This window comes from Peromyscus leucopus, chromosome 3 (genome assembly GCF_004664715.2).
Source record: "Peromyscus leucopus breed LL Stock chromosome 3, UCI_PerLeu_2.1, whole genome shotgun sequence".
Classification (NCBI taxonomy): Eukaryota; Metazoa; Chordata; class Mammalia; order Rodentia; family Cricetidae; genus Peromyscus; species Peromyscus leucopus.
The window spans coordinates 76,341,902-76,368,092 of NC_051065.1; the positions used below are offsets into that span (position 1 = coordinate 76,341,902).

At 41.4% G+C, this 26,191-nt stretch overlaps 2 protein-coding genes across 5 annotated transcripts in view; one reads left to right on the plus strand and one right to left on the minus strand.

The window, feature by feature from the left end:
• The window catches only part of Herc3 (HECT and RLD domain containing E3 ubiquitin protein ligase 3), a 99,161-nt gene extending 73,839 nt beyond the window's left edge, over positions 1-25,322 (plus strand). For 2 of the 4 annotated variants that reach the window (XM_028895257.2, XM_037203782.1), the window contains exons 23-25: positions 21,110-21,293; positions 21,512-21,614; positions 23,636-25,322. In XM_028895257.2, coding sequence (XP_028751090.1) covers positions 21,110-21,293; positions 21,512-21,614; positions 23,636-23,844 — 496 coding nt within the window. In that variant the 3' untranslated portion in view covers positions 23,845-25,322. Of the gene's footprint in view, positions 1-6,315; positions 6,795-21,109; positions 21,294-21,511; positions 21,615-23,635 lie in introns of those variants that run through there. The other 2 variants (XM_028895258.2, XM_028895260.2) reach the window with 2 other exon arrangements.
• Positions 9,195-11,117, minus strand: Nap1l5 (nucleosome assembly protein 1 like 5). Its single transcript, XM_028895262.2, has one exon. It carries the CDS (start codon positions 10,927-10,929, stop codon positions 10,459-10,461), a length of 471 nt encoding a protein of 156 aa, XP_028751095.1. The 5' UTR covers positions 10,930-11,117; the 3' UTR covers positions 9,195-10,458.
• Positions 25,323-26,191: the final 869 nt, after the last annotated feature.

Below are 26,191 nucleotides of genomic sequence, written 5' to 3' on the forward strand. Positions count from 1 at the left end.
TTAACTCCATTTTAGACAGTAGCTCCTCTGTGCTCACTGATCCAGCTCAGTTCTGATTTGCACTGTACTGATAGTCAGACTTGTTATTGCTATCACTACAAATAACCTGAGAAAAATAACAAAGAGTAAATATTTTTGGCTCACAGTGGAACCTGAGCTGGTAGAGCACTGTGGTAGCATGGTATGGTAGAGAAAAACTGTCTCTGCCATAGTAGCCAAGCATGCAAAGAGGCTGTATAGGTAGTACTTTCTTGTCAGGACCACCAGCCTGCAAATAATGGCATGGGGACTTATTATTAATTATGAAAGCTTGGCCTTAAGCTAGGCTTGTTTCCAACTAGCTCTTATAACTTAATTAATCCATATTTTTTAATGTATCTTCTGTCATGTGGCTTTTTACCTTTCCTCAGCATGGCACATCCAACTTTTTCATTGTATTGTTTGTGTCTCTCGCACGCCTAGATTCATCCTGAGTTTTTCTCTCTGCTCAGAAGTCCTGCCTGTGCTCTCCTGCCTAGCTGTTGGCCACTCAACTCTTTTTTTTAAACCGATTACAGTGACGCATCTTCACACAGTGTAAACAAATATTTTGCAACAAGGCTGGGAGAGGCCAGGAGAAAAATACATCCTTCAGTGATAAGCCCTACTGGCCTTCTTCCTCCCTTAGGGCTACCTCCTCATCGCCCACTTAATACGAACTCTTTAATGGGTTAACTAACCCATGGATAAAGTTAGTACTGTTGTGACCCACTCATGTAGTCGGAAGGTTTCTTGCATATTCACATATTCACAGCATACAGAAAGACATCCCATAGCACACTCATGTCTTAGGAATTCCACAGGCTAGGGACTGAGCCTCAATACATGTGCCTTCTGAAGGGACAGTTCATCATTCAAACATCTCTATCTGAGGGACAGTATCAAACTTATCTTGGGGCTTAATCCTCAAAGCTCACACCATCCTACACTCACCCCAAGCCTCAGGTTACTTTACCTGTGCCTCTGACTAACTGGCTTATAAATCAGATTTTCAATATGCCCTCCCCAATGTTGATTAGTTTAATTGAATGGGTCACAGAACTCAGAGAAATGCTCACTTATGGTGGGATACAGATAAACAGCTGCATAAGGTCAGGTATGGGGAAACAAACTTTTGTGCTGTTTCTGGGTCACCTTCCAGTGACTTGCCTCTAAATCATGTCTGGTCAGGGGTTTGTAGAGAGAGACTTTCTTAGTGTCTCTAATGCTAGTAGAGTGCATGGGGAAACCCAGCAGTGCCTGACTGTATGGTTCTTCTTAGCCTGTGTTGCATTCTTAGTGTGGATCAGACTTCCTTTTGAAATGGGTATCTTATTATCTATTATAAGCCAAGGTAGGTCACAGTAAGACAGGGACTGTAACCAGGGATCTTGGGACAAAATAAAATGGTACACACACATTTCAGAATATCACAATGATGGCTTAGTATATTTAAGGTGAGATTTATGATTCAAGTTTAAAGATTTAGCAGAGTTGTCAGGATGAATCTCAGTCCTTGAGTTCACTTGTTAGAGGAAGGTAACAAGTGATTAGATTTTGTTTAGTTTTGCATTGAACTATGATAATCTGCACAGACATTTATTCATTTTACAGACACTGAGTGTTTACTGTGTGCCAGGCATATTACAGACTGTAATAGATGACTATTTAATATCCTTCTATCTGTGTTTTGGGAATGTACACGAATATGTAACAGATTATAGTATATGTTATATCATGTGTCATAGAGCTAGGAGAGAAGCAACAGGGTTTTTATAAGATATTTAAGAATGTAAATGTGGGGGCACATTTTAGGCAGAGTGGATATGTGAGTCAGAATATTCAGGCTTGATAGATAATAGAAATTGGCAAGGATTTGTGAGTGGGCCAGGACATGGTGGGTGCAAGAATTTTAGAATGAAGATTAGCATAGCCTTGAATAGTGCTTGGATTGAAAGATAATCGATCTTAGTTTTAGAACGATAACTTATGGAAATAGATAGTGTTCACAAAGACCTGAGAGGTGGCCGTTGAGTCTAATCTGGTAAAGAATGGCAAGGGCCAGGATGGAAGCTGTAGGAATATCAAGTTGGTTATGTGTGAGTGGCACAGTCAGCAGGTGTCTGATTATGTGGGAGCAAGGCTTGAATTGGTAACAGTTTCTCATATGGGTAGCTGTATAACATGTAACAGACTATAAATAGAGCCAGTTCATTGAGGGAAGTTCTGTTACTTTGATACCCAGGCAATTATTTAAAGCAGGAGATTTATGTGGGTCTCAGGAAAGAAATCTCATTAGAAGTCTTTCCTTTGGTTATGCATGCCAGCCTTAGTCACCAGTGAGACTGAAGTCACTTGAAGTGTTCAATAGAAATGCTAAAAAACAAGAATAAAGGGAATGTGCATTCCTAGGTGGAGCTGTATAATTAGAGTGCATTGCAAGCCATTGAGATGGGAATTTGAGCATTGCTACCTCCCACACTGGCTAGCAGTAAAGCTTGTAGGCGAAGAGCAGAGGAAGTGGGGGTGAGAAAATGCTTGTCTCCACGGGGAAGGCTGTGGATGAGGGAAGCCTGGACACAGGGAAGCTGGCCTTCAATTAGGCTCTGAGTAAGGTTGTAGAGTCACAAGATTGTATTTGTAAGTGTACACACACACACATACACACACAGAGTTTTGACTTTAACATAGTATAATTATTTATAACAAAACAGTTATCAAGCAAGAATTATAGTTACAATATCTAGCTTATTTATATTTGGCAAATTCAGAGAAAATATCCTATTTATGCTATATTTGTGAGTCTAAGTTGCATGCAGGAATGACACCTGCAGAAATAATTCATGATAGTAACCAAGCATGTTACCGTTTTATGTAATTATTTTAGAGTGTTACTGACATACCAAAAAAAAAAAAGAAACACACACGCACAAAAAAAAAAAAATAAAAAATAAAAAATAAAACCACTGGTTTCACCTCAAAGGGAGTAAGAGATAGTTTATTATAGAGCCAAATGAGTGACCAAGGCATGGGAAGCATGGAACTCAGTCATCCCAGGTTCCATGTTCCCACACGGCAATTTATAAATACATTGGTGGAAACCTTAGAGAGGCAGGTTGCAGCAAGATGGAGAAATCTCTTCTGTAGGCCTCTGATGCTGTCTGCTAAGTTATTTTACTCCAAGGGTTTTTATCGTTTAATCACAGGATGGTAGACCCAACGTTAATCACAGAATGGGATAAGGGCTTAAGTCTAGCCCAAGATAAACTGTAATCGGGCTCTGGACTTACCATATTCTAACCTCTCCACATCACTGCTGTTCAAACCAGTGAGTCAGATTTTGCAGACACAGCTTCTCTCTGGAAATTCTGATTCTCCTTTGCATGGGCAGCTACCTCAGTCATCAGGTGTGTGTGTGACTTGGCCTGTATAAGGACACACTTTGAAGCTCACCCACTGATGAAGTAACATGTAATGTGTTCCATCGAGGCATCCCCAAATGCATGGCTAGATAGTCTTTCTACAAGATGTCTTACTTTTTGTATTAACTTGGCTTCAGACAAGAAAATGTGTGTGTGTGATTTGTTGGAAATTAACAACAAGAAGACAAGAAGCCTGGAAAGGGGCATTGGAATATCTCACACTCTGGTGAGTCTTCCAAGTGCACTTTGTGTTGGGTGCACTTGAAGGACAAAAACAGTCCAGTGCAGTAAGTACAGGCAGTTCTGCAATATAGTCTGTAGTTGAGGCAGTTTTAGGCATTTATAAATCCTTTTTATACTGTTATTAAATTATTTCTCTCGCAATTTCCTTAGTTAGCAGACATTTTTTTTCTGAATCAGCAATCCAGTTGAGTCAACAACTGCAGGATAAACTGTGTGGGAACACTGAAATAGAACTGTTTATTTAGGGAGAGGTGCGTTCTCCCGTGCCACTCTAACTAGGCGAGGGAAGACTGCATTGCCGTGGTTTCATCTGAAGACAGTCAGAGAGGTCATCTTAAACACACACATATGGGGTGGGGTGGGGGGCAGATCTGGTAGGAGACCTGTTCACTCTGGGATACTGGAAAGTGGAGAAGAGGTCACTTAGGCATGAAAGTGCATTTTGTACAGTGATGGATAAACCTGGGTTGTTTGTTCCGGAAAAGAGGCGAGAGGCATTGCTGGGGAAGCCTCGCTTGCACAGCTCACGTGGCTCAGGTAGGGGATTACATTGTAAAAGGCTTGCAAAAGCAGAGAAGCTAGGTTTCCGTTTGCAGGCCATGAGAGTCACTGGTGTTTTGTTAGCAGAGCAGCTGCGTTACAGAAGCGTGTCCAGGATACACTATTTACTGTGCCTTACCTTCTCCATCCACTGTTTATTTCTGTTGCTGGCCAGGTGTCCTAATGAGCCTTGCTGAGCCCGGTGCTTCTCAGGGTCAGTGACCACTGGCCCTTTGAGGGGAGCTTGTTTGTTTCAAAGGCATGCCTGCTCTCTTTCTCTCTTGCTGGCCTCCCTTTGACGTCCGTCCGTGCTGCTCTCCCAAAATGGCCGCTGTGGGGTACGCGGACGGGACCAGAAAGAGAGGGCATAAACCTAGGTAAGAGCAGTTACAAGACGACACACACAAATTCTGTTTCGTCTTGTGCATTCTCATAATGCAGGTTACTTTAGTGGCTCCTAAAGTTGCAGGAGTTAGCAAGCCGTCGGCTCCAGAGCAAACATGACTGGCAGCCCTCTAACCCAGCTCATTTCTTTCACCGTTTGATGGGCAATACTAGTATATCCCACGGGCTGAGGACTCACGCTTCAAGATTCCCCTGGCCCCTATCTGGTGCCAGTTGTCAGCCTCAAGTTCTTTTACCTTGGTTGGCTTCTGATTGACTGGCTTGTAAATCAGTGTTCTCATAGCCCTGCCCCCCCCCCCTTCTATTGGTATGTTTCACAAATTTCAGGGAAATAGTTACCTCTACTAATCATTGTAAAAGACATTACACGGGTACACATGAGATTGATGCCTCGGGTGAGGGATGTGAGAGGTAAGGTATGGAAGAAGCATGTGCCTCTTCTCAGGTTGCATCTCTTTCCAGGAACTCCCACGTGTTCAGCCATCCCATAGCTATCCAAACCCTATCCTTTTGGGGTCTAATGGAGTATTTATTTTATAGCCACGAATGCCTAGCCAACTGTGTAGAAAATTTAGTGGGTACAAATCTTGCCGGGTGGTGGTAGTGCACGCCTTTAATCCCAGTACTCGGGAGGCAAAGCCAGGCAGATCTCTGTGAGTTCGAGGCCTGCCTGGTCCAAAGAGCAAGATTCAGGACAGGCACCAAAACTACACAGAGAAACACTGTCTCAAAAAAAAAAAGAAGAAGAACAAGAAGAAGAGGGTACAATCTAATGCTAGCATACTGAGTGGAGAAACCCAATTGAGGCCTGTTCAGTTTTTTCCTGGACTACGTAGAATTTCTTCCTTTCAAGCAGTGATTCTCAACCTCCCAAATGCTGTGACCCTTTAATATAGTTCCTCATGTTGTGGTGACCCCCAACCATAAATTATTTTCATTGCTATTTCATAACTGTAGTTTTGCTACTGTTATGACTTGTAAATATCTGTGTTTTCCGATGGTCTTAGACCTCTGTGAAAAGGTCATTCGACCCCCAAAGGGATCATGACTCACACCCTGAGAACCACTGCTCTAGAGTATAGGGCAGAACACCTTTGAAATGGAGTTCTTGTGACCCATTATGGGACCTGGTCAAAGAATTATGGGTTGTTGTGATTTTTTTAGTGTTGGGATTGGAACTCTGGGTTCTGTCAATAATAAGATATTTGCTGTTGTGACTGCTTTGGATGAGAGAACCAGAGGACTACAGATCCCACTCAGATGAGTTAAATGCATCCAGGGATGAGAACAGCTGTCTGCTGAGTCTCTCCATAGCGGTAGTCACATCTGGATTACACTGTACTGCTTCACTCCTTATAATGAAGTATTTTTTATATTCCATAGCATGTTATTACCACAAAATGGAAAAAGATCTTAAATTGATGCAGTTAAATTCCAGTTTTGTTCTAAAGGTCATCGAAATCCATAGAGAGAACTCAAGAATGGAGCCGTGACTCTAAATGACTTCTGTTGACCCCTCATGAACATTGGTGAGGGGTGCATGCAGGCTTCAAGATCCACATTATATTTGTACTGGGTTGTTACAGGGTCAAAAAGATAAAGAAAACACTAGTCGTGTTTCCAGAGTGCTTACCATGTGTCAGGCACTCTCCTAAGGCCTTGACATGCAAACCGTACCGCTTTGCAGATGATGGAATTGACACCCAGGGAATTATATCATTTGGCCCAGCTAGACAGCTAGAAGAAAAGGACTTGATCCAGGCCTGTGCTCCACCAGTGCATCCTGCCACTGAGAGCCTCCAGCGGTGCTTGAGGGTTCCTGTCCTGTCCCCCAGGGGAAGAAAGTGACTGAAGAGTTTACTGTTTCTCCTTTCAGGCAGATTGTATAATTTTCTAAAAAGGAAAGCTGGCATAGTTAAAAGTGTACTATAAATGTGTGAAATTGAATGCCTAAATTTTGAACCAGGGAGTACAGTGTGTATGCAATATTTAAGATGTGATTTAAAAAAAAAAAAACCCTCATGAGTAGGGTAGGGCATAGTGGCTCCTTTGACCCCAGGACTCAGGAGGTAGAGTCAGGCAGATCTCTGTGAGTTTGAGGCCAGACTATATAATGAGTTCCAAGATAGGCCAGAGCTATATACTGAGGCCCTGTATAGAAAAAAACCACGAAAATTATAACAACAAGAACCTCTCTTGGATACCTGTAATACTATGTAGTCTGCTATGTAAATGTGTGTTTTCTTTGGGTATTTGGTTGGTTTCTATGTTCTTTTTTACCACCCTTCTGTATTCTTTCAGCCTCCCCCATTTTTATTAAAAGTGTCTCAAATGTGTTTTGTATAAAAAGGGATTCTTTTTTTGCCTTTAAAATTGCTTTTTTAATGATAAAATTCCAAGGATAAAAGTGTGACATTTTGAATCTGTTAACAAGTAATTTTGTTAGGTTATTCATCTCTATTTGTGTATGAGAATATGTTTCATGTTATGTAAGTTTCAGCTCAATAAAAACAGCATTTGTTTACATGTACGTACAATGAAGAAGTGCCTGTGTGTGCATGTGTGGGAACCTTCAGATGAGCAGAGCTGCAGCCCTGAGCTTACACTAGGAGCCTTGAAGCGCTGCGGATTTCTGCGTCACACTCTTGAGAGTGTGCCCTGAATGTGTAATGCGGGCTGCTGGTTACTTCAGGCTCTGCTGAATCTGGCCTTTCATGGGTTAAGATGGTTTGCCGCAGAGCAGTATTTTTCTTGCCCGGAGGAGATGGTGTCCTGCCGACATGACAGTGCAGCTGTGACGCACTATCAAATAAGCAGTTCAGGAGACGCACGGTTAGGATCAGCTCAGTGAGGAAAGGAAATTGACATCCATCCCAAACATCCCTGAGTTCTTAAAACAAGTAACCAGCCGTGGCATGGTGGTGTGGCTGCTGGCCAGAAAAAAACTGCTAGTCATATATATATTATAAAGTAATGCCTGTTGGCCCGAGCACGCAGCTGGGACATGTGTGTCTCCAGCCTTGCCAGAGCCCTGCTTTACCTAGTGCTGGGCATAGGAACACACCTCCCTCCCCAGTATTTTTTCTTTTTAAAATAATCAGCTCAGGATCTTCATGTATATCTCTAAAAGGACTAATTTCCATATGATTTGTCAAACTATTAAGACCATGAACCTTTTGTTGTCTGTATCTATTGTAGATATAATTCAGAGTTCCTGTTTGCATTTGAAATGAATTATATACTCAGAACTTGATTGTTTTCTGACTTTTGTCTTGTCATGTTTGTTTATTTATTTTGACTGTATGTGTCCTAATCTTAGCCTTTCTGTACCTAATAATTGATAAATACTTTGTGTATTTTCTTCATTAAAAATGTTTCCTTGAGTCTATTAAAGTCTGATTTGTCTCTAAATTATTGAAGGCAGTCTCAGCTATTCTTATAGGTGAACAACACAGAAATAGTATTAAGTTCCAAACCCCACTTGGGCTTTGAATTGAATTCTGATAAATTATAAGTTAATTTTTGAAGAATTACTATTTTAGTGATATCTTCTAAGTCAGGGGCTTATTTTTGTGCAACCCCCTCTTGTCATATACATTATACACTTTTTATTATAGGCTAGTTGATGGTTATGTATGTATATATTATTTCTAGTATAAGAGAAACCTTTCTTATATATTTTAATGCCTTGAAATAATTATTGATTTACTACATTTGTCTGATAACCAATCAGTTTATCAAACTTGTATCTAATGGGTTTTTTTAGTTTATTCTCTTGGGTTTTCTATATATAAGTAACTATATAATTATAAAATAAATTTCCAAATGATTAGACCCTTTATTATTTATTTTTTAATTTTTACTAGACCTAGGGAAATATTAAATGGCAGTTCCTCCATTTCTAAAGATGAGTGAATGTTTTCATTACCCCTTTTACTTATTAAAGTAATCATATGATTATGATAATCATAATGTATGTAATATACTCCTTTTGTTGGGTTAGTCAGGCCATAAGGAAGGTTACCACTATCTTAGAGTTGTTCATGGTCAGCTGTTGTCATTAGCAACAGGTTAGCGTCGCCCTCCATTTCCAACGTCGTCATCAGGTTTTGCTGCAGTGTGATTAACCCTTGCAGCAAGTGGAAGAAAATGGCGTCTGATGTGTGTGTGTGATTCATAATGCCTCATTAAAGTCTTACCTTTTATTAGAGGAAACTAAAACCAGATTTTATATGAAGGAAACCAAAACAAGATAGTTTTTGAATGTCCTGTATTTCTGAATTAAAAGCCATATTTTTTTTGTTGATAATAAGGAATCACCAAGGTAAAGATTAATAAAGGTACCTTTTTTTTTTTTTTTTTTTTTTTTCTTGCGTAGCAGGAGAGGAAGAGAGTTGAATTTTCTATCAGGGTCTTTTGTCTTTATTATAACAATAATAGCTGGAAATTACTCTTAAGTGTCAGACACTGCTGTGTGGGCTATAAGTATAATAACTCATTTTCTCTTCATAATACCTGTGAGGTAGGGACTGTTACCACCCACTTTTATAGATGAGAATACAGGCAGTCAGAATAACAAGTCTTTTTATTTTTTGAAAATACTGTTTTGATAACACCACAGTGGTAAACAATGTTATGTTTGTACTCTTTACAGAACATTGGTTCACAGATAATTCAAAACTCACAAAGAAGCTAAAGGCCTTTACATTAAATGTCTTTCCCAGAAGTCCTTCCTGTATGCCATTCTTCCTTAAGCAATAAAATTTGATTGTGCACCATTTAATGTCACATTTACATAGCAAAATAATGAAGGCACAGCTAATACAAGCAAACTTAAACCCTTTCTATTTCTGAGCTGGGGGTGGGGATACACACTTGGTTTTATTCTTCAAGTATACATTTTTCCCAAACATTAGCTTCATTGAGGAGTTCTGATGGTTTTCACAGCTGCTTGCTAAAAGCTACAAGACAAAAAAGACTTCACAAAGGTCAAACTACGCAACACTGGATACACATGCTTTACAGGATTGCTACATTCTACATCTCTTCAAGTAAATTATATTTCTAAAATGCTATAGGGTGATTTAATACTTAAAACACTTGGGGGTAATTTTCACAATTTTGTAAACAACACTACCAAGAAAACAGGCAACATGAGACCACAATAAATGAACACGTGTTGACAATATTGTACATGTAATACACCCTCTGTCTTGGAACCGTGTTCTTTCTGTAAACTCAAATATTCAAAACATTTTCCATAATTTTAAATGGCAGTTTCCCTAGCCTCATAAACAGTAGTGTCATGCCATCAGTCCAGGCTTCCTCCATGCCACGTCTCCTCCGGAGTGTAAAGCTGATGTCTGGGTTTGCAAACGCAAAAGTCTTAAAAGATGACGTCTTTCTTGGGATCCTTTTCCTCTGCGCTGAGAAATGTAAAGAAACTGAAGAATTAAGCATTGAGAAGAGTTCAGTCTTAGCTTAGGTGTTCAGGTGTAGTGTGATGAATGGATTTCAACGTGTGACGCACTTCACATTTATCTGACAACCTGTCATCAGTCTCAAGTCCAGTTCTCACAGAAGAGCAGGGAGAAAAAAAAATTAAGCTTAATTAGGCTTTTTTTCTTAAAAACGTCTTTTGGCATCTGTTTTTACACAAGTAAAAGTCAGATTAGAAACGGGCTAGCCAAAATCTACTTGATTCAATTTAAATTTAGGAATGTCAGAATAGATTCACATTTTAATTTTTGGGCAAAACCTGAGCCTTTTAAAGTCTGCCGACATCGGAAATGAAAGGGGCAGGGGATTTATCACCTGTCAGCTGCTGTGTTCACTTCTTGAGGTCGTCGGGACCCCCGGTTGCGCCAGCCGCTGCCTCCTCTTCCTCGTCCTCGGTGTCGTCTTCCTCGTCGTCGTCATCATCATCTTCCTCCTCCAGGGTCCACGCGCAGCCCTCCATCTCCCCGGTGAGCTCCTGGATCTTGGCGAGAAGAGGCTTGTAGATGTCGTTGTACTTCTTCTCCAGAGCCTGGAACTCCTTGTCAAATTTGGCCTCGATCTTATCGCAGCGCTTCTGCAGCTTTTTGAGCGCCAGGACCCGGCACTTGACAGAATTGGGCAGGCTCTCGATAAATTCGTTCTTGGGCTTGGGCGCGTTCTCCGCGGGGGCCTGGGGCTCCTCGGCCGCGGGCGCAGCGGCACCGTCGGCGCCGGTTGCCGCATCCTCGCCACCCTGGGCACCCTCCATTACCTCGTCTTCGGCGCGGCTCTCAGCGGGTCCCTGCTTCTCGGGGTCGGCCATGGCTAGTGCTCGGCTCGGCTGGGCTGGTTTGCCGCAGTGGTCCGGTGATGGCGCAGTCTGCGACTGAGCTGGTCCAGAGAGGTCCTGCAGCTGTGTCTGCGGCTGGTCCAGAGTGAGCCTAAAGATGCGGCAAGCGCTGACGGCTGCGGTGACGTCCGCGCCGCCGCTTCGTGGCTCGCGGCAAGTGAATGGCTGCCCGCTATCAGCTGATGGTTGTGCGCACATACTGCACCAAATTGTTGCTATGCTCCTATCTCTGAGGTCTTCAAAGCCACTTAGACACCCAGCCCCCAACTTCCGCCCCCACCCCCGCAGAACTGGCTGGAACCAGCTCGAAGCTGAGGCTGTATTTTTCCATACCTGTTTGTACAGCCTCAGTCTGTTTACTGGGTGCCCCCCTCCCATCTCAGCTCTTTGAATCCGCTGAGCACCTGTCGACCTCTGTCGGAAGTGCGCCATAGCTGATGTTAGTCAGCCTTGGTTATGGGTACCTTCTTTTCCAAATCTTGATTGCGTCTTTAAAAATTCACTTTCAGAGAACGGAAATGCGGGAGAACCATTTTCCCTCCCGCTCTTTTGCAGACCCGCAGTATCTGCGTGTATCTGCGCAAGCCCTCTTGGGGTCTTAGAGACCCCAGCCAGCCAGCACTGTTAAATCTAGTTACATATATCCTGGTGGCAAATTGTCACAGGAGGGACTTTGGAATTAGTTCTAGAAGTGTTTGTGTGGGAAATCTCAGCGCCGTAAGCATCCTGGTAATGTTGCCGAAGGGTCCACTCAGGCAACTATGAAAAGGAATAAAGCGGGAGTGAAGAGGGGGGAAAAAAACAACCCGGGAGTGTCCGGTCTTGTGATTTAATGAAAAGACGCCATCATCTCCAAATATGTAGGGCCCAATTCATCGTTACCTTGGGAGGCATGAAGCCTCTGGGTGGCAGGTTAGACATGCTCGTAAGGATCGGGGATTCTTTTCATAAGGAAAGAGATTCTTTTAATACATCTTGAAAAGCATGTGTTCAGTCTTACTCTTCCTTCCAGACCGACAGATGCACATACAACCATTCATCACTAAACACTTCACAGTTAACCATCTGCTCTTCGGATCTGCTTGTGAGAGCGTTGGGAAAGATGATAAACATCAAACGCTTGTTTTCTGATAATGAAGTGATTGGACACTTTAATTTCTTACCCATTCAAGCCAGAATTAGAGTTTTTTGGGGTTTTTGTTGTTGTTGTTGTTGTTTTTCTTTTTGTATTTTTTTTTTTTAACCAGCCCAGGATACCTTCTAACTCCTGATCATGATGACCTTAAACTCTGGGTCCTTCCTGCCTCCTTAGAGCTTCTTGAATAGAGGGCAGGGCACAAATCTTAAGTAGTTTGTAGAGGATGCATTTGTTAATGATTTAGGTGTTTTTCTTTATGTTGGGTCTTGCCAGAGTTTTATGCTGAAAGGAATTTCTAAATTTTTGGTTATATTTAGTCAATTAATTATATGTAAATCACTTAGTGCTGGTCCATAGTAAACACTGAATAATTTTTATAAAGTTATTGCATTAATATGCAAATGATAATTATGCACTATGTCTTTAAAAAGCAAACATCTTTGTGCCTCTGATCAAAGGAAGTAAATATTTACAAAATGTATTTTAATGTACTCATGAGTCCTTTGATTTTTTTTTTTTTACTTCCCTCTTTTTTTTTTTACATTACATTTATGTATTTATGTTTTGATGGAGTAGTTACGTTTTCTATGGTGTGTTGGTTTTGTCTTGCACCATATGCTTTCTGGGGACCTAACTGAGATCTTCAGGCTTAGGAGCAAATGACTCACTCACCTGCTGAGCCATCTTGCTGGCCCTCTTTTAAGACTTTTTCTTTTTCACTCAAAAGATCCTAAAACTCAGGCTAGGCTAGTAATAAAATTCAGCATTTGGAGAGAGCTTCCCCAAATAAATGCATTCATGTAAGCCTCATGGTAATCAAGATACAGTAACTTCAGTACCCTAAAATACCCTGGGGCCCCTTCTCCTGCAATGCATAGGATACATTGAGCGTTTAGAGTCTTAATAATTCTGTGTTTTTTAAGTTGTCATGAATGAAATCACATGTAGCCTTTTGGAGTCTGTCATTTTCACAAGCAAATGCATTTGATATTCTTTTATGGACTTTTATGGACAATACTACTTTATCTGCCACATTGCCTTTGACATGCTTTAAAAATGACCCTTAATATGATTTAGATTAAGACTTCTAAAAAGTGTGGACAGTACATATAGTACTTGTATAAGCATGTCTCTTTTGGTGGGCTTTACCCACTCTGGTACTCAATTGGGAATACAGTAACACATAGTGAGGAATAGTATAGATGAGATGGTATGTGATGAGCTCTTGTCTGACCTCTCATGAAGCTTCATACAGGAAAGGGGGAGGGGGGGAGGGACAGGCAGCAGCTAGGTGAAATGGTTGTGTTCTCCAGTCCATGCTAGAGCCGAGTTTCAATTCCTGCCTTACCCATATGTTAATTGTTCCTTTTAATCTCCGTTTTTAATTCCAAATAATTATGTCTACTTCAAAGGCTTTTTTGGTATGTTAATTTTTATTGACATATAATTCTTTATTATGCAGTTTGCTCAAAGTATTCATTGAGTTAATGTGTATCCTGGAACTTCTTCATTAGTAAGTACCCTGAAACAATTTGAGGATCATTATTTTAAGAGTATTGATAGTAATGCTATTAGAATTGGCATGTCAGGATTTGAGTGTATGTGTTAGTTTGCTAGGATGCTGCAGTGAAGTCTAACAGACCAGGCAGTTTAAACAACAGCAGTCCATTGCTTAATAGTTAAGGAGGCAAAGTCCACACAGGTCTTGGCAGGGTTTGTTCCTTTTGAGGGCTGTGAGGGAAAGAGCGGTTCTCTTTTTTGGCTTGTGCTGGATGCCTTCTCATCTCTTCATAGCAACTTTTCCATGTGTTATAGATACAGATAGGTCCTTTCTCTAAGGTTCCATTCTCTATGTGGCTCATCATAATGACCTCAGTTTAACTGGTTATTGTGATGGCTAATTTTGGATGTCAACCTGATAATATCTAGAATCAATGAAAATCCAAGGAGCTGGGCATGTCTGTGAGGGATTTTCCTGGATTGGATCATTTGACATGGGATGATACCCTTAATCCGGGCCATACGTTCTGGTGCCAGTCCACATAAAAGGACATGGAGGAAGGAAGGTTTTGCTTTTTGCCTGCTTTCTCTCTCTCTCTCTCTCTCTCTCTCTCTCTCTCTCTCTCTCTCTCTTTCTCTCTCTCTCTCTTTCTCTCTCTGGCAAGTTCATCTCTCCTGCTTTAGTGGCATCTTGTTGATGGTATTCCAATGTAGACTGCTCAGTGGTTCTCTAGGAATCCTCTGGGACACCAGCACCATGTTAGGACTGCAGACTTGAATGACTCCTGTGTTCTTTCCATTTGGAGATAGCCATTGTTTGATTAGTGGCATCACAGCCTGTGAACTACTCTAATAAGTCCCTCTTTCATGGATATTCATTCATTCGATCAGTTCCGGGCCTCTAGAACAGAGGATCTCAACTTGTGGGTCATGACCCCCAAGACAAACCTCTGTCTCCAAAAAATTTACATTACCATTTCTAACAACAGCAAAATGACAAGGAGGAAGAGGAGACATATCACTGGGTGTGGACTTTGAAGCCCAGAGCATTCCCAGTTAGCATGGGTGCCCTCCCTCTCCTCTCTCTCTCTCCTCTCCATTTGTGTGTGGTGTCATTCGGTCTCTCTTTGAATTATTTCATGAAGTTTATGATTTTTCTTTTACACTCTGTGTCCTGGGGTTCATCTAGACACTTTTCGGTAGAGAACGCTTCTACAGGACAGGTGGAATTGAGAGGGGAGTTACTGCCTTGGCCTTCCATATTTGTGATGTTGCTATGAGACCTGGGCATGTAGACCTCTCTCATCAGTTGTGTGTCTAATGTGAGTTTCTAGGCCGCCTGTTTAGAGGAAGCTTGTTGTGTTGTTGCCCAAGTTTGACCGACTTGAAGTCAGGTATGAGGAGTTAGTGTTGATGCTTAGTATTGCCTATGGATTAGCTGAATGGGAGTGATTCCAAGTCAGTGGTCAGCCAAAAATCATGGTCCAGGCTAGAGAGACACCTCGGTGGTTAAGGGCACCAGCAGCTCCTTCAGATGCCCCCAGGCTTGATTTCCAGCACCCACATTGTGGCTGACACCACCTGTAACATCCATGGAGTTCCTGTAACATCTGTAACATCTCCAGTTCCATGGAGATTTGATGCCTTCTTTTTGTGTTTGGACACCAGGTGTGCAAGTATTCAGACACACATGGAGGCAAAATACCCATACCCATAAAATAATAATTTCTAAAAGGAACGGGGGAGGGAAGCTTTAGGTTGAGAAAACATTTGAAAAAGAGAAAGAAAGAAGGAGGGAGGGAGGAAATGGCACAAGTAGCTGGATCTGCCTAGGTCGGTTTTCAGTCATTGCTCCCCAACCTGTGCCTAGGACTGAGGTGGTGCTGTGGGTGGGCTGAGTTCTTGGACATCACCGGTCTAGGACTCTGTACAAACTGAAGTAAGGCTTAGGAATTTGGAACAGTGTGTTTGGGGCTGATAAGAATCAGCTGGTGGGTTTGCAAAAGGAGCCAAGCCTTGCGGGGGAATGGTGTAAGCAAATACTCAGACTAGACAGAAGCACGGGGTTTGTGACCTGGAATAGCTCTGAGGACTCAGGAGAGTGCAGGTGATCCAGTGGACAACACCTACCTTCATGATGAGATAGTGCTACCATTGTTACATTTTAAAATTAAAAAATGCAAATATTCAAGGAATAATACAGCAACTGTATTTATATTTACAACCTCTAGTAAACATGTTTTTCTTGTACATTTTAATGAATGGATTTTAAGGTAACATTTTCAGGCTTGTCTGTAGTGAATTCTGGTGATATTCAGTACCCCATTACTTTCTCCACTCACTCCCACGTGTCCTTTTCTATTCCCAAATAGTGCTTTTTCTGCTCTCATGTCTATTATTGCTTTTGTTGGGGAATTTTATCACAGCAATAGGCAAGGAAAGTAATCATAGGCAAAGGCTGAATCTGTAACCGGGCTTTTTTGGGTGGTGCCACAGTCAATATGGCAATGCAGGCATTTCTTTGACAATTTCATTTCCGTTGGATTTATTTTCCAATATGTCTATTATTGGTATATAGAGAAGCCTCTGACTTTTGTGCATTGATTTTGTATATTACTGCTTTGATGAAAGTATTTATCAGATCTGAGCTTTGTAGTGGAGTTATAACATTTTAAGGATAGGATCATATTGTCTGAAAATAGGGATACTTTGTCCTTTCCTATTTATAGTCCTTTTATTTCCCTTCTTGCCTTTTGCTCTATGATTTCAGACTATATTGAATAAAGGTGAGGAGTGTGGCCAACCTTGGTTCATGCCTGATTATATAGAATAAATACTTTCATTTTTCCCCATTCCACATAATATTGGCTATAGTTCTGTTACATACACACATACACACACACACACAACGGGACCTTTTCTGCTGTTTTTAGTCTTCACTTCATTGATTTCTGTTTTGATTTTTACTGGTTTTTTCCTATCTGCTAATTTCGGATTTGTCTTGTTCTTATTTTCCTACAATGTTAGATTATTTACTTGAGATCTCTGAAATGTTTTGTTTTGTTTTGTTTTTGTTTGTTTGTTTATTTTGGTTTGGTTTGTTTTGGTTTTTCAAGATAGGGTTTCTCTGTGTAATAGCTCTGGCTGTCCTGGAACTCACTATGTAGATCAGGCTGACCTTGAACTCAGAGATCCACCTGCTTCTGCCGCCCCGAATGCTGGGATTAAAGGTGTGTGCCACCGCAGCCTAGCAAGATCTCTGAAGTTTAATGTAGGCACTCATGGCTCCAAAGTTCCTTCTTAGAACTAGTTTTGCTGTGTCCCTCAGGTTGTGGTAAGTTGTATTTTGGTTTTCCTTTAAATTTGTTAATTTATTAATTTTCTCTCTGATTTCTATAACCCACTGATCATTCAAAGTGTATTGTTCAATCTCCATGCACTGGCTTAATTTCTATAGTTTAAGTTCTTACTACTGATTTCTGAGTTTCTTCTGTTATCTGATGAGATACAAGAAAAACTTTCAATTTCTTCTATATTTATTAATTTGCTTTATGGCCTCAAATTATTTGATTTTAGAAGAAGTTCTGTGGGCTGCTATGAAGAATGTATATTCCACAGCTGTTGGATGGACTGTTCTGTAGGTGCTAATGTTAAGTTCATGTGTTCCGTGGTACAGTGTAACTGGTGTTTCATTGCTCATGCTTTTGTCTGGATGACCTATGTGTTGATGGTAGTGAGTACTGCATTCATCCACTTGCATTTTATCTGAATTTCTGGGTCCCTTTGCTTTCAATACTGTTTGTTTTTTGTTCAGCACACATGTACTTTTAATTGTTATCTCTTGAAGGAGTGCTCTCTTTATTGGTATAGAGTTAACTTATTTATCCCTTCTGACCAGTTCTCACTTGAGGTATGATAGGCTGGATGTAAATACAGCTGCTTCTACTTGCTTTCAGATTTTTCGCCAGGGGTGTTATTTTCCCTCCTTTCACATCCAGTCTGTTTATGCTAAGGAGAAAATAGGCGAATCTTTTTTTTCAATCTATCTTGTCTTTTAATTGACAAGTTAAGACCATTTACACGTGTGGTTAATGTTGCAAAGTATGTAATAACATCTCCCTTCTTCATCTTCGAGGTTTGCTGGTTTACTGACTTATGGGATTCCTTCCTGAGCTCTTAAGCTTGTGAATACCATTCGCCTGGGTGGTGTAAAGTATTCCTTTAAGTGTCTTTTGAAATGCTAGCTTTAGTGGTTGTCCAGAAAAGTCCTTATTCCTCCTTCTAGTACAAAGGATCGCCTTGCTTGATACAGTAATGATAGGCAGTTACTTCATTTCATTTTCTACAGGCCTTAGAGTGTCTTCTGAGAGGTCTTATTCTGAGAGTGTTATTTGGATAGGTTGGTCTTCACAAGTCGTTGAGATTTCCCCTTCAGCTTTCGGTGATCTTTTTCTGTCCTGTATTGCGGCAGTTACGCCATAATATAACACAAAGAGCTTCCTGTCTGTCTGTGGTTTGTAAATACCTGCGGCACTTGGGTGTCTGTTTCTTTCCCTAGATTTGGAGAATTGTATGGGAAAAAAAAATGATTCAGTAATTCACTCCGTATCTCTCTCCTTCTTCCGCATCACAGATTTGTAGTTTTGATCTCTTGGTTGTGACCCAGAGGTCTTTACATACTGTAGCCATGATTGCTCTCTGAATTAGTCATTCTTCAGCCTTGTTGTCCATCCGGATTTCTTTGTTCTGCCTGGCATATTAATTGATGATACTATCCATGCAGGTTTTTGTTTAATTTAGTGAGCTTTTTATCTTTTTATTCCCAAATTGTTTTAAACTAGTCTTGGTCCTAAGTACCTTTATAGTTATTAACTCCTTTCTCAGACTGGAAGACTGAGGCAAAGACAAAATAAGTAATTTGCCTGGGTGGGGGCTGTAAGTAACCATGCTCTTGCTTTTCATTGGAGGCGAAGGAAGCAATTTGCATGAAAGCTGGCGTGGTTTACCACACACTGAGAAGCTTGGCATTCCTGAGTTGTGTTTATTTGGAGAAATGCAGATCTAGTTAGTTCTCTAAAGCTGTTCTGCTTTAGGATTTCTGTTCTGTGGCTGTACCGTCTTTTCTTTGGTCATTCTTATGCTAGTGGATCATTGGTTTTGTTTCTCTCAATTCTCTTGGTAACAGGGACGTGCTGCAGCAGACATCCCCAGCTCCTTTTCCTGTTCCTCCAGTATCTCCAGGTCTCTTTGAAAGCTCGTAGAGGGGCAGGCGGGAAAGGAATCTATATTTTCAACTCTTCCAGATACCGACAAATTCTCCCTTTGAGGATTTATGTCTCACTTCTTAGTTTATGCCCCTGTTTGTGAGAGATTAAAATAAACACATGCGCAGTGGCCTGCCAATCTATAAAATAGAATTTTGTTCCATAATTTGCAGAGGAAATCTAACTTTATACAGTAAGCCATGCGGGAGGCCTGCCTGCTCTGTGGGCTTTCTGTTTTTCTCGGTAACTTGATAACAACCAGATCAAAATGGCCAGGATTTTGAACATTTGACAGTCTTCCTAATTTTTGTCCCAACTACCAATTTAGTACTAAACAGAGAAAAACCAAATGTGCACACCTAAATACTTGCTTAGGGTGCCACACATCTGTTCAGGCAGCCACAGCTTGCATGTGACAAAGGCCTCCTCTTAATCGGGTTGTTCTTGAAGCGGTCCCTTTTTCTGCTGTGAGATGCTCCCTCCCATGCCTGCTTTTGAGTCACACAGGTAACAGCGGCTGGCTCCTTTGCTACAGAAGATTTGATTAAATAGCCTTTGCTCTTCTCCTGTGGCTGCTCCTCATTCATTTCCCGAGTAACCATGTGTGGTTCCTGACATTCCGCAGTTTCTCCCCGCCGTGGCTCCGCTCTGAGGCTCCATTTTCCCACTGATGGTATCTCATTTTGAAGCTTACTACGCATGTAGATGGTAATTCACTGCCGTTTTCATTTGCATTGGCCTAATTATTGGGAGATAGAGTAGTTGTTTCCTGAGGTACGGAAAAGACTTGTTAGGAAAGGAGGTACAGCCAGATGTGGTGGCACAAATTCGTAATTAGTCTAAAGCAAAGCAAAAACAAAATGAAAGAAAACAGTTACAGAATTGTGTTCCTGGGCCAAGCATACTGTAGGATTTGTGTCGTTTTCTTTTTTTTCCCCTCCCCATCATGTGTGTGTGTGTGTGTGTGTGTGAGAGAGAGAGAGAGAGAGAGAGAGAGAGAGAGAGAGAGAGAGAGAGAGAGAGAGAGACATGCTAAAGGATACTTTTAAGCGTCCTTCTCAGGCACTGTCTACCTTGCTTTTGGGGCTTAGCTCTCTCACTGGGATCTAAGCTCACCAGTCAGCCTGTTGTTTGGCAAATGCTAGTCTCTGCTGGGGATACCCCAGCTGGCTTTCCATTTGGTTGCTCAGATTGAATTTGGATTTTCTTGCTTGGACAACCAATACTTTGCTAACTGAACTGTCCCTCTAGCCCTTTAGTAGTTACTTTTTACTCCCAAATGCAAAATAATCTTTATTCTGGTAGATTTTAAAATGTTGAATAAACTTCTATTTATAAAGCACATTATATTTTAAAATACACGAGGAGGTAGGCCTGGGAGGCTGGCTCGGTCCGCAAAGTGTTTGCTTCACAACATGGCAGCCTGAGTTTGATCCCCAGAACCCACATAAAAATACTGGGCATGAGAGCGCCCTTGCAGCCCAGTGCTGGGGAGATGGAAGCAGGTGGAGCCACAGGGCTTGTTGGTCAGGCAAACCGTCCTACTCTGAGAGTCCCAGGCAAGGATAAACTCTGAGTCATAAAATAAGGTGATGTCATTTGAGAAATGATACCAGGGATAGTCCTTTGACTTCTACATGCACGTGCATGTACACATACGTACATAAAAACTCAAACAAAAGAAATACACAATGGGGGGGACTGGAGAGATGGCTCAGTGGTTAAGAGCACTGGCTGTTCTTCCAGAGGACCTGGGTTCAAGTCCCAGCACCCACATGGCAGCTCACAAATGTTTGTAAGTTCCAGGGTACCTGACACCCTCATACAGATGTACATGCAGGCAAAACACCAATGCACTTAAATAAAAATAAAGAAAATAAAAATAAAAACCTAAAAATTAAAGAAAAAAAAACACACACAAGGATATAAATACCAGGCAACTTCAGTGACAGGGCAGTTAGTTGGTGACTGTAACCTTGGGCATCTTTTAAACAGTGTTTTTCTTTCTCTTAAACTAAACTCTAAGCAAGACCTTAAAGAGATGACAATTGGAGTTCCTCAGGTAAGGTCTGAAGTTTGGTTTTATGCCGTTGCCTCCCCTGCCCCAGATCACCACGATAGGCCCTCACCTGATGAAGAAGAAAGGTCATTGTCACCACTTTCAACTTCAGGATCGCAAGGTGGCTTCAGAAAGCCTGTGAGACTCTGTGCCACCTCTACAATGCATCCTATTTCTCTGGTCCTCCTGCAGGCAAGAATTCGTGGATGCGTATGTGAATTATGTGTTCCACGTCTCCATTCACGAGTGGTACACAGCCTTTTCCAGTGGCTTCCTAAAGGTGTGTGGGGGCAAAGTCCTGGAGCTCTTCCAGCCTGCGGAGCTGAGGGCCATGATGGTGGGGAACAGTAACTACAACTGGGAAGAACTGGAAGAGGTGAGTTCTGGAGAGCACCAGCAGCCGGGTAGGTGTGCCAGGGATCTGTTTGCTTCACTTCAGATGTGCTGCTGTTGAACAGTTGATAGGGGTCTTGTGCCTCCCGGCCATTTCCATCTCAAATACAAGTGGTATATGATGTGCACTGTGACATTGTCCTGATTCTGTAAGATACATGTTTCGTTTGTTTGTTTGTTTTGTTTTCCTCTTTTGGACAGACTGCCGTCTACCGAGGTGATTATTCAGGCACGCATCCCACTGTGAAACTATTTTGGGAAACATTCCATGAGTTCCCACTAGAGAAGAAGAAAAAGTTTCTCTGTAAGTATTCATCACGTCAGTGAGTTGTCCCTATTTTAGCGTGACATCATGTAGGATGGTATATTTCACTGGTAAAAATTAACTTCTAAAATGGCTAGATAATAAAATTAAGCTTCAATATATTTGCAGTATATTAATTAAAATGTATTGTAGGCTGTTAGTACACATATGTGAAACAAGAAGATAAAAGTAACTGAAGAGTCATTTCGCTGATCTTCACTTTCTCTAAAAATAATAGTCACTTTAGGTGGAAGCATTGATTCATGCTTATAGCCCCAGCTACTTGGGAGGTTGAGACAGGAGGATCACTTTGGCCCAAGAGATTAAGATCAGCCTGAGCAACATATTGATAGCCTGCCCTCCCAAATCTAAAAAAATTAATATGGAAAGATTCTAGATAAAACTGAGAAGATTTGATTATAAAAGCTTTGTTGTGATATGAATAACCTAACATGCCGTTTCCCTCTTTACAGTGTCCAGGCATGGGTAGTGTAAGCAGGCTTTAGTGTAGACAATCTTTAGTGTAAACCTATCACAGAACAGTTTGGGAATAAGTTCAGCACCTCAGAAATAACAAGCTCCATACTTGTCGGGATCGTTCCTCATTTCTTCCCCACACCCATCCCATCTTAAGTTTATCTGTTACAGACATTCTTGGAAATAGAACTATACCATATGTAGCCCTTTGTAAATGGCTGCATGACATCTGAGTAGGTCATTAGCTTTAGAGAGTCAAGTGGAGGTAGTTTCCATGATCAAATCCAGCCTTTTAGAAATGGTTGGATCTCCCTGTCTACATCTGTGAAATCATGCTCATAAATCAGTGAATAGAATACAATTTTTATCTGCATGAAACAAGAAAGGGGCTTAACAAGCAACTTCTTTGCTTTCTAAGAACGAGCAGATATTAATATTAATGCAAGACTTAGCTCCAGATTCTGCTACTCACCTGCTCGCATGGAGTAAAGATGAGAAAAAAAAAAAAAAAAAAAAAAAAAAAAACGGTATCTCACACTAGAGCTCCTGCTCGTGTTCATAAGCTGTTGAGAAGCAGAGCCATGCACGTTGATGAAGGGTGTGGGCTGCCAAGTGAATGTGGAAAGCTGTTACTTTCAGGTGAAGCATTCCTTCTGGTCCTGGGAGTTTCCTTAGAAAAAGGACATTTCTAGTTCTAGAGAGCATTCAATTTATGGCATTTGTTGTCTGTTCATTGTTGTTGTGTTATTAATTCTGGAAGCTTGGCAAGAATGGTTATATGTTTATATGCCTTAGCCATGGAAGGTTGTTTGGAATGGCTGATGAGGGCTACCAGATAGTACAGTGTACAGTGGCAGAGTCCTTGCCTAGCACCTAAAAGGCCCTGGATTCGAACCCCAACACCACCACAAAAAGAAGAGAAGAAAAAAAAAAGAAAGAAAGAAATGGAAAAGAAATAGTTAATGATTTCATTGTGGTAATTTCTGGCAAGTCCACAGTGAAAAAACAAAACAAAACAGAAACAGCGACAGAGAGCACTCTGCAATACTAGGACACAGGGGAGGACGGCTGTGCTTGTCTACTTTGTGCAGGAGAATTTAATTATTTCTGCCAAGTAACAGTGTATGACAAGAGTGAACTGTTAAAGAACGTGTAAGTCAGGTCTTCTGGTTTCTGAAAGGGGGGGTGGAAATGAAGTAGATCCCTGGAGGGAAACAGCAGCCTGAGTGGCTCTGTTCTCAGACATCGGAGGTAAGAGGAGACCTTGAGGTCACAGAGACTTGAGTTCTTTGCCGTTTTCTTGTACAGGAAGGCCCTCTTTTCTTATGACAGTTCTTTTCTGCTTTGCTTCTGTGAAGGCTCCTCCATGAGGACATGTGTCCTATAGAGGCCCTAGAGCGTGCCTGAGCATCCCCTCTCCTGGTGCAGCCATTTTGGTCCATAAACAATAGTGTAGTTCCCGTGGAAGCCACAGGGTGTCATGCCTTCATCTGTGACCTGGAAGACTGTTTGCTTAGTCATTGATGCCATTTTCTTTTCTTCAGTGTTCTTGACAGGCAGTGACCGGATTCCCATCTACGGCATGGCCAGCCTGCAGATTATCATCCAGTCCACAACCACTGGGGAGGAGTACTTACCTGTGGCCCACACCTGCTACAACCTTCTTGACCTCCCTAAATATAGCAGCAAAGAGATTATGAAGGCTCGGCTGACCCAGGCCCTTGACAATTATGAGGGTTTCAGTTTGGCCTAAGGTTCCCCAGCTTACCCAAGACACCCTTCCCTTTCTCAGTGGCCACATTGCAGCTGGTACAAAATATCATGGGGAGTGATTTCTATTTTTTTATTGTCTAATGGATTGAGACTTTTGAATCCTAAATCCCAGTCAATATGTTTCTGGGGTTCAGTAGTAAATAGTCTTTTTGAAAAATCAGAGATTGGGGATTGGCCAAAACATTGGCTTTAGTATGGGAGGTGAATTGGATTTTGTTTTGTCTTTTTTGTTTTAAACCAAGGTACCTAATGTTCCTTCGTCTGTGAATGTGTTGTGATCTGCTGGATTAAATGGCAGTAGGTTTTTAAGCTTTTGTTTCCCAAATGTGACTCAACCCTGATGTTTCTTCTCCATGATTCCCTGCTCTTTTCCTAGCTTCTCTCTCCTCTGCAGAGATGGCGGACTGGCATAACCCTTCCTGCCTGCCATGCAGAGCATTCCCTTTCTCTGCAGCTTTGGAAATGCATGGCTTCTTGCAGCCCACTCCAACCCACAGACGGAATAGGCTTCTTCAGAACTTCCAACCAAAGCGCTGAGTCTGGGTCCATTACTTGTCATAGCTCTCCAGACTATATGGGAGCCTTTGTGAACACACCCCGCTTAAAGAAAATAGGTCATGAAGGAATAGCAGCCTTCTGTGACTGCCCACTGCCTAGGCCTCCCGAAAGGCACATACAACAGCCTCAGGTTGCAGGTGGGCTGCATGTGTATTGTTAGCCATCACACCTGGATAGACAATGAATTAGTAGACCCCTTTACCTTGCTTTTGAAGCAAGTTGCATTTTCTTGTCTACATATTGCCCAAGAATGGTATAATTAGTAAACTTCTGTACCTTTCTTTATTACTTTATATTTATTACTTCCTCTTTCTTGCATTTCTTTCCTGTGTTTCCCATCCCTTCCTTTCCTCTGCTCTCTTATTCTTCCTTGTCTTTCCTACTTAAATCGGTTCCCCTCTAGTGGATGCATGCTGTCTTTCTTATTTTAAATTTTGTAAGATTTTTTTTTTAACCTCTGTCTCTAACTGTTAAAATATGAAGACATTCTTTATGGTAGAGTTTTTGTTTATCACATTTGAAATGTTCACTTCAGTGTAAATGTTCATACATGTGTCTCAAAAATTATGTGTTTAACCGCTTATCATTGGATAAAAAATTCTACATGATCAAAGAACTCATGTAATTCTAATTTTAAATATGTGGTAGCTAGAGAAAAGATTTATTTATATAAAATGAAGTACATATAGATTGTGATGCAGCATTGAGTCTTGATGGAAGGAATGTAGATTTTAGCTTTTTTCTTTTTGTTTTTAAAAGTTATTCCAATTGCTAAATTGGTAGTTTTTCAGTCCTTATAAATACATTTAAAAAAGATACACAACTATATGAAATGTTTATTTTCTATGTGTGTGCATATAGTTCAATATTATCCAATAAATTTGGTGTTTTAACTTAAAACAGTTTTGTATTGTATTTGTGGGAATTGAATGATGCCTGCCGAAAGCGGGTGGAGCCAAGTGCTCTCCAAGCTAGGAAAGCCATGGGGCGAATGGGAACAGAGAAAGGTTGTTAATGGTCAAATAACATTTCCCAGAGAGGGAGAGGAGTTGGCAAATGCTCAGACATGGGAGAATACTTAGGGATGAGCCTGGGAGAGTTTGAGTGGTACATCAGAGGGAAGAGAATAATGGCAAAAAGAACTGAGAGGGAAGGAGGACCTCAGGGCCTAGAGTTGGGAGTGAGCTTTTGTGAGTGGCTCCCTAAGATGTGTCCAAGGATCTGGAACTGGAGTGATGTGACATGAACTTGGAAAATGTGAGATGCGGATGTTGTGATTTAGAGGAGTTAGAATGTGAGTCAGCAGCTCACAACACTGAGGAAGTAACAGTGGAGACAGGAGAAGACATTTGAATAGCAGAGAGTGGGAGGAAGGGACACAGAAGTGAGTCAGACTTGGTCATCTCATTCAAATGAGTAGTATTAGCCCACGTACACAATCTGGGTGTGGAGCCCATCTGGAAAGTATTTTCAATCAATTTAATATAAGTATGATGCATTTTTGACAGAGTTAAATAGATGGTTTAGAAGTAATAATTGGTGAGATGACTCAGTGGGTAAAGGCACTTGCCAGCAAGCCTGGCAGCCTGATTCAGTCTCAGGACCCACCTGGTGGAAGGAAAGAACCAACTCCCGAAAGTTGTCCTTTGACTTCTGCTTGTGTGACATGGCATGTGCATGCCTACACACACACACACACACACACACACACACACACACACACACACACACACCAATATATATAATAAAAAATAAAATACAAGTAGTAA

Bases quoted from the DNA above. Each gene is read 5' to 3' on its own strand.
- Nap1l5 (XM_028895262.2), bottom strand. From the start codon at position 10,929: ATGGCCGACCCCGAGAAGCAGGGACCCGCTGAGAGCCGCGCCGAAGAC.